The sequence below is a fragment of the Pollachius pollachius genome (genome assembly GCF_949987615.1).
Source record: "Pollachius pollachius genome assembly, chromosome: 2".
In the NCBI taxonomy this organism is placed as follows: domain Eukaryota; kingdom Metazoa; phylum Chordata; class Actinopteri; order Gadiformes; family Gadidae; genus Pollachius; species Pollachius pollachius.
Window position 1 is genome coordinate 11829720 of NC_136935.1, and position 8924 is coordinate 11838643.

General features: G+C 41.7%; 1 protein-coding gene across 2 annotated transcripts; it reads right to left on the bottom strand.

Annotated features, from left to right (window-relative positions):
- Nucleotides 1-4: 4 nt before the first annotated feature.
- On the bottom strand, nucleotides 5-4880 carry LOC307071176 (N(4)-(Beta-N-acetylglucosaminyl)-L-asparaginase). 2 transcript variants are annotated; one of them, XM_079730093.1, is made up of 11 exons: nucleotides 4836-4880; nucleotides 4065-4178; nucleotides 3623-3761; nucleotides 3296-3452; nucleotides 2158-2203; nucleotides 1810-1848; nucleotides 1428-1516; nucleotides 1239-1254; nucleotides 1067-1134; nucleotides 719-826; nucleotides 5-456 (listed from the first exon to the last, which is right to left on the bottom strand). In XM_079730093.1, the coding sequence occupies exons 2-11, from the start codon at nucleotides 4171-4173 to the stop codon at nucleotides 334-336; spliced, it is 894 nt and encodes a 297-aa protein (XP_079586219.1). In that variant the 5' UTR covers nucleotides 4174-4178; nucleotides 4836-4880; the 3' UTR covers nucleotides 5-333. The 2 variants fall into 2 exon arrangements, with proteins under 2 accessions (XP_079586219.1, XP_079586220.1); XM_079730094.1 differs by having other exon boundaries at nucleotides 6-456; nucleotides 719-823.
- Nucleotides 4881-8924: the final 4044 nt, after the last annotated feature.

The window sequence follows — 8924 nt, forward strand, 5'->3', positions numbered from 1 at the left end:
TATTGTACACTTTGTGAGATATGCTTTCATTCACTCATCTTTTTATTTTTTTTGTATTATAAATTGTTTGTGGTCTTTCAAATATAGAATTTAAGTAATGTATACACACAATATGAAACCTTATTGTAGCCTAAATAATAACAATTCCAGAAACGTTTGTGTTCGTGTGTCATGTCATGTTAATGGTAATGATTGTGTCATCACTGAAGACAGACCAAGCAACTATGGGCAAGGTGCATGCTGATGTCACCTGTCACCTGCAACTATTGACTCAGCAGGTAAAACAATGCCAGTTCAGTTGGCCGGAGTTTGTCACCACAGATGATTTGTTTTCTATTCCCCTGGTTTGTCTGCGTGGCTGTCTAGTGGAACACTGATGCATGTCTGGACTTTGACCATATCCCGTTTCCAGAAGTTGTAGGGGAACTCCACAGAAGAGGCCGCTCCAACCTCACCCTAAGAAATTGATCAAGAATGAAGACTTTGAATATCGGTTTCTATATTCCTCCAACACCCAATAATTAGCAAAATAATCTGCCGTCTGAAAACATTACTAAAAATGCCTCTTTTATAATATATTTATATATTTTTATTTTTATTATTTGTTTTTAATATTATTTTGTTGGATAGTGAGAAACAGAAAAGGCCCTTTAGAAAAAAAAAACGATATTGTTCTTATTATATATCATAGATACAAAAAAACAACAGTATGCCGTACCTTCATGTTCATGGCTATGAGTCCAATCTCAAACCTCTTTGCGGGCTCCATCCTGCTCAGGATGTCAGCGAGGACGGCCCGGCAGGCGTCGCCAGGGCAAGAACCCTTCTGGGACACAGAGAGGTGAGAGGCAGGGGACTTGTTTCTCCAACATACTTCATAATCCATAGACTCTAGGGCTAAATAATATGTTAAAGTGTCTCCAGAGAAACAACGTGCCCCCATCACACACGCACACATCCTTGTACAACCCCATTATTATGGGGATGTTTTGGGCCTTAAATGAAATGAGAAATCAAAGCTTAAAGCAGGTCTCAGATTACTTTTATTTTGTAGTATCCTCCTCACCTGCTTCATCTGCTGGACGACGTGAAAGCTGGGGCAGAAGCACATTATCTTATCGCCGTCTCCTGTGGCTGAGCACAGACAAAAGTAAAGTAAAAAAATAAAAGTGAGTGGTCTATTATATTATCTAACACATTTCCAAGGGCAAACGATAAGGAAGATGAACATCACGTACCAGCAGCAGCGCCTACCTGTATGAAACAATTTTAAATTATGTATCATACAAAATGAATGCCTGGAAACAAACAAGTAAAGAATACAAACATAACAGTTTCCTTATGAAACACATTGCACTCATCCTTAAGTATGTATTTCCTATCCCTACAACCTAAACCCTACTGCAGTGTAGAAGGTGTTAACTTGCCGTGTGGTCAGCATAAAGCCCACAACCGGGTAGTGGGGAATCTCCAACCCTCCCGGGGGACTTAAAGGGAGCTCCGGAAGTAGAGACTCCTGTGAAAGCAAACCAGACAAACTCCTTAATTCCTCCCCCAAACTGCACACTCTTTGCTTTTAGTTTTGACTAGGATACAATATACAATGTGTACTGTTCAGTCATGTGTGTACAGTACACATGTTAAAAATGTATGCATATGAGGTAGTGGAATAATGGTGGTAGAAAGACTGCAAATCCTTTGAGTGATGTTGTATTACGATTGGACAATTGAACTGAATAGCATATAACAGAACAGTACCAGAACTACTGGTACAGGAGGGAGACAATCAAATGAAAACAATCGTCTCACCCACTGTTATGTTCCCCATGAGGTCCAAAGCAATGAGACCTTGGTTGGGAAACAAAGAAAACCGTAACTTATCTTCTACTGTCATCTCTTTGTCAATTTGGACTAACCCCTGACCCCAAAAAGGAATTTAAGAGTTAGCCTGCTTTGTTGGAACATTAGGAGAAACAATGAAAACATAATTTGTGGCTAGAATTAAAAACCGTGTTAGATAGCTTAGTTGTTAGGGTGTTTGACTTTCACTTTTAAGTTTATGCCTTTAAGATCAAATATTAGGATAAGATAAGACATTAGAGATCCCTGACATGAAATTTAACCCATGAAAAGAGAGGTGGAAAGGAAGCATCTTACCAAGAGTATCATGGCCACTGGGCTGTTTTTTCTTCTCAACAAACTCCTACAGAGGATGAGAGGAACAAGATAAGATAACCCTTGAGGGTTATTTTTAGATATCATTCTGGGTTGCCTTTCAAGTAATCCTTAATGTTTGACATTGCATTTTCAAACTCAAAGCATTTTTATGAAGTCCAACTAAGGTATAATATCATGTATAGTTCATACTTTTTTTGTATGCAAGTTGTGATCCTAAAACATAATCATGGATCTTGCTCACATATTGTAGACTTTAAAGAAGTACCTGGATCTGCCTTTGCAGTATTAGATCAGTCTAAACCAGCATTACTCATTGCGCGGCTCGCAAGCCACATGCGGCTCGCCAAGCCTCTATTTGCGGCTCGCATGGCGGTAAAAAATATACAGTGATATGATCATGCAGTGAATACAGATATTTAAAAAAACAATACAAACAATTATTTAAAAAATAAATCAACAGCGGCATTAAAAGGTGGAAATATAGCCTTGTCTAGAAAATATTTTTAAACTTGCTCGGCTCTACGCTGACAGCGGGGTTGCCAGATTGGCGGTTTTCCTGTATAACAAGAGACAATGTGCTCTTTGGATGGACTTATTCTTATTAACTTATTCTTCAATAGCTTCCATGTTATGTGACCCAGTGTCTCCACATTATTCCAGAAAATAGCACACAGTCACACAAGTCTTAATTTTCCTCTCAAAGTGCACCAGATTGATGCATTCCAGGTTAAAAGGTACCAAATTTTCTTCCGGGGGAGCATGCCCCCGGACCCCGCTAAGGACCGGGTTCCCTCCACAGTTTCACAAAATTCTGTGGGAAACACTGCTTCAGGGAGGACATATTATTAAGCAGGCATGCTTATTTATGACTGGATTTATAGCTTTTGATACTTTGCGGTAAAAATGGCTCTCCTGTTGACGTCGTCCTGTCAGTGCGGCTCTCCTGAAAAAAATAGTGAATACCACTGGTCTAAACGGTTGAACAGTGTGCGTTATACCGCTCCTCGGCCAACAGAGGGCACTGCTAACATGGTAATAACGATAAAACTGATGGGAACTCAAAACACAAAACAATCCAGTTCCTCCTATATGATCCAAACCCATTTTACCGTGGTACCTGGTAGGCCTGGGTAGAGTCTGGAGTCAGCATGGCTTTGTTGGGCTCAACAGTGAAGCCTTGCTCCCTAGCAAAGCCCACTGCTCCCTCTCCCACCAGCAGGCTGTGGGGGCTCCTCTCCATCACCCTACGCGCCACCCGCGCAGGACTCCCCACCCTACATGGACACGGGTGAGAACTCTCTGTCAAAACAGTTTTTATCATCAGATTCTGTACAATGAAACTCTTATGAAAAGGCTTGGGATGTAATCAATTGGGGCTCTAAACCTCAACCCATACACACACACACACACAGGCTCTCTCCCACACTAGCTCTCCCTCTCTCACCCCCGTAGTGCCGCCACTGCTCCAAACCGCCCGGCCCCTCCCTCCATGATGGCAGCATCACACTCCAGCACGCCGGCACTGTTGGGGAAGCCCCCCCTGCCCACGATGTGGCGCCCCGTGCCTGGGTCGTCCTCAGCCACTGCAGGGGCACAGGATCAGGGGTCAAGGATATCTTTAAGGGAATTGTATTCAACAGAAAATGATATGGCATTCCAAGATGGGAAATGTGGCTGTACAGACTTTTATACTATTTTTGTTACATTTTTCTTGGTTTGGTTCTTGGTGTCGTACGAAACCATAAAGAATTAAACTAAAGATGTGCTTACAAATTGTTTTTTTTAGCTTTTGAGCTATTGAATAATAGGAGATGATGTACGGCATATATTAATGTGATGCAACACAATCATGCGCTGTGATGCTAAGCCAGTAGGAGTGAACCAACCTGCTAAAGCCTCCTCGACAGCATCAGTGGCTTGACGCCCACAGCTGATCAGAATCCTCAGCTGGTCAACTGCAGACTCAGAGAAGGCCCAGGTCCCTAACACTGCCATGTCGCCTGGGAAACGGATGTATTTAATCAACACTCAGCCACAATTGACTGAGAAAAGCAAATACTGAGACACAAAAATCAGATTTTACCTTGACTACTATGCCTTTTGAAAGGGCTATATAAATATATATATATATATATATATATACACACACACACTCACATTTTTAACAACTGAAAGATATTTATTGTTGGAATGTAGCAGGATAAGGTTTACTCACTTCATGTATCTCACACCTCAAACCATATAACAAATCGTACTTGAGGACAATATTTGGCGACTTTAGGATACTTTTTCAAGGGATTGTTTATCTTCTTAATTCTTCAAGATTATTCAGGCTATTTCAATCATCTCACACCTCCAAATCATAAGTCATTATGAAATAATCACACCAGGTTAGAATGATTAAAAAGTAGCCTACTTGTTTTTTGATTCTCGCACCCATTTTCAAAAAATATGATTATACCTGAAGGACAACGTTTAATAAAGAACTCTCGCATGTCGCTCTATCTGTGTCGCTCGATACATCCAGTCAATTTTTAAAACTAAATGGTTTCCTGGCATAGGCCTACTCATCAATAGAATAATAGATAACACCATAAAATGCACAGAATGATTTAGTAATACAACATTTAGTGTAGGAGAAAATCCAACATAAATACCTATTGCATGGTTTGTATTTTTCGTGCCATCGGAATGGCACTTCCTTGTTATGACCCTTCGTCATCCTTATGTGGGCGTGGCGCAATGTCGATTTCAAGTATATTTATTAAAATATACATATAGTATTGTTTTAACTTTTTACTATATCATAACGATGAAAGTCATCGAACTTTGTTGTTTATTATTTTTTTACTGATAGTAAACTCCAACAAACCGGAGTCATTAGACTATTTAACTGTGTTCAATCTTTAATTGCGCCCGATCAAGGGTTATCTTTGTTTGGAATGAAAGCATAAGCATTATTCTTCGTATCTCCCGACACGGCTGCTGGCTTTTTGGCCTTGAATAGCCTACTTTATCTGAATCAAGCTATTTTAATATTAAAGAGTGTAATCATTTTATTACACAGTTACAAATATATGTAATTGTTTTATTATGATCATGCTGATAATGGGAAACCCTTGGATCTTCTGATGTATGAAGTGTTTATTTTTACCTAAAGCAATAGTTAAATCAAACACTTGCACTGTTTTGAGACAATGGTCAGCAGTTTGTGTTTCACGGCCCTGCCTTCATGGGATCACTGAGGCTGTATTTAATGTTTCTAATTGAAGCTTTCTAACAATAGCAAGATAAATCATTAGCATTTTGAATAAGTGAAAAGAAGATCATATGATAAACAAACTTATGGAGACAGGGGCTTGTCTGTGTGTCTGTCTGGAAGAAAGGAATCTTGAGTTGGGCCATAAAACATATTCCTTCCTGCTGTTGTGTGGATGTTTTTACACGCTCACACACATTTGTGTGTCAAAGAGATTGTGTCTGCTATTAAGTATACGATTTTTGTATACATCTAAAAACATTCTTTATTTTTATTTAAGTACAGTTAAATACAGAGTATAATACACAGTATGACAGTGGAAACATTACACTGTTGGTACTTCCAGCTTGAGCTGCTCTTGAACTTGGCTTGTTATACTGTGGAAGACACCCTGAGAAGATGGGGATACCGTTGCCATGGGTGATTGGTCCATAGGCCATGCTATCTTCAAGTTTTTTTCTTGTTTTTTTAAGCTCAAAATTGCTATTGTATTCTTTTGTATTATTTTGGTATTTCTTTGATTTCTTTTGTGTTGCATTGTATATGTATGTACAGGTGACCCGCACCGGGGCTGGCCGAGTGGAGGGGATCGGCCTATTGGAACAGGCCAATCTGGAAATGCACCTGAAACAAAGTGGAAAAAAAATCACTTATTTGTTTGCACTGAAGTCTGATATCTTCTCACAGTCAGAATTAAACAGTAACTCACCCCAAAGCCACCTTCTCCAATTGTAACGTGAGCGTTTGGCTGAACCCAAGTGCACAGACTGGCGAAGAGCGTGGAACAGTGTCAATCGTTTATTTGGATTCAGGATCGGCAGGCAGAATAGTCAGACAGGCGGGGATCAGGAGCAGGCAGGATAGTCAGACAGGCGGGGATCAGGAACCGGCAGAATAGTCAGACAGGCGGGGGTCAGGAGCAGGCAGGATAGTCAGACAGGCGGGGATCAGGAACCGGCAGAATAGTCAGACAGGCGGGGATCAGGAGCAGGCAGGATAGTCAGACAGGCGGGGATCAGAGAGCAGGCAGGATAGGTGGTAGGTCAGGATTCGAATCGCGGGAAAGCACTGTGAAACACAAGAGACAATCTGGCAGGGAATGTATGGGAGGAAAGGACTGATATAGGGGAAACACAGGTGAAGGTGGTTGGGTTAATTGGGAGTGATCAGGGTGGCAGGCAGGTGAATGGGAAAACCAGGGGCGGATCATGACACCAATCTGCTCATCCTTTTCTTAGGCCCATCTCCTGGCCCCTCTCCTGCAGCACTAGGGCCCACTTTAGCAGCCCACTGCTCGTAGTGCTGCTCCTCCTTCAGCCTCTGAGCCTCCTTCAGCCTCTGAGCCTCCTTCAGCCTCAGAGCCTCCTTCTGCTCCCGGCACTCAGCCCGGTAAATCCACATCCTCATCTGCTCTTTCTCGGCCATGGAGAGCTTTGTGCTCAACAAAGCAGCCTGATGTTTAAAAGCCTCTGCGGAGCAACATGGACACGTAAGAAGATTTAAAAAAATGCAAGAGCATGTGCCACAAACCACAACATCCTGAGTGGCGTCATGAAACGCGATGGATTTCACAAGTAGCCGAGGTTATTCTAAAGGACTCACTGCTGGAGATCCCTCCTGGATGAGTGCCTCCTGGTGGAGTCCCTTCTGACGAAGACCCTCCTGGCGGAGACCCTCCTGGTGGAGTCCTTCATAATGGAAGCCCTCCTGTTGGAGACCCTGTTGTTGGGGGCCCTCTGGTTGGAGGCCCTCTGGTTGGGGGACCTCCTGGTGGATGAGGTCCACAGGTTTCGGTTTCCTCACCCGGTTCCTCACATGTCTCCTCCCCATCGTTTGCTTGCTAAATTTTCTATTCTCTTTTCTCTGATCAGCACTGAGCCCTGGTCTGAGGAGCGGTGAATTATATAGGGGAGCGGGCATCGCAATGTCATAGAGGGCCGCTGGAGGTTCCGCTGGATGTTGTGGTGTTGTCGCTGACAACATGATTGTTTTGATTACACTCTTTGAATAAGCCTAAAATGAGTAAAAGTGAAATGACTAAAATACAACTAATACTTTAACACAAAAAAGTGTATAAATGTAAACGCGGCTACTGTGTGGCCAGGAAAGATGAAAGAAGTTTGAACTGTCATTCTTGTAGATCAACTGGAGCACACACACACACACACACACACACACACACACACACACACACACACACACACACACACACACACACACACACACACACACAGTGGCCGAGTAATGCGGTCATTGGCCCCTAGGCTACCACTTGTTTTAGGCTCACTTACTGATCAAGCAGAAAATAATAATTTAGTGCCATGTATAAAAGCATTGAGACAGCCTTAACTAAAAAAAACATTGCATTGCATTGCAGAAGGTTTAGAAGCCGTTGCTATACTGGGACAGGAAACATGTGGGATCTGTATTTAATTTTTTACCTTGTATTCCATTTTACAGTTATCCTCCATAGACAACAGCAAACATAAATTCAGAATGTTACCATAGAAACAGATCGCACACAATTTGCAGGGGGGGAATTAATAGGGTTTATTGGTTATCGAGTTTGGGCCACGCTCACATGAAGTACCCGATTTAAGGTCAAACACGATGCAAAATATTTTTCCTCTCGTATAATTTCAGAGTGACAAACAGAGTCTCATCACAGCTAAAGTCATTGGACTGTGGATTCATCTCATACACACTCAAGGAACTTGACTTTGTCACCATATGTTGCAAATTTTGATCCTCCTAATGTGATCATCAAGGTTTCCTTCCTTCCCTTTGCGGAAGCTTTTCCTTGTCATTCAAGGAGTTGGAGTTCAGTGTTGGGGCGAGTTGGTGGAGGCTGGTTTGACGATACAAGGCTTCAATTGTTTTGAAATCTTTTTTGGACATTGGACATGACGCTGTCCCAAAATGTGTCAATGCTTTTTAAAATGTATACTGGTGGTGTTTTATCATATACAATCCTATAAAAGTCCAACCTGGTTGTGTGGCGTTTTGAGCATGTTGTTTGGAGAGTTTAATGCTCTCAACTTCCTGGGTTAGTACTGTATATTGTACTATCATCAAGTATATCTCCAATGAGTTTACTCATACACATTATACACAATTAATTAAATTAAACAGCGAAACAGTAATCTTCTGTTGGCCAACAGACAGTCACCCCAACAGACATGCAGCACCTCGGGCTAGCGGACAGCATGTCAAAGATCAGCACCCTGGGTAGCACCTACCTGGAGAAAGACACTAATCAAAGTCATATCTCTCTCTATAGGGGGTATCATAGTTGCATAGGGATTCAACACAGAACCTTTTGGTTGGGAGTCAAACACCATATTAGGCATTACACTATCTATGCTATTAAAACCTTAAAACAAATTTTCAACATCCCTTCTTATAAAAATAAAAATAATTTAAAACCTGTACAATCCCCGTACAAACGCTGGTTAACCTATGACATGTACTGGAGTCCAACACTGGA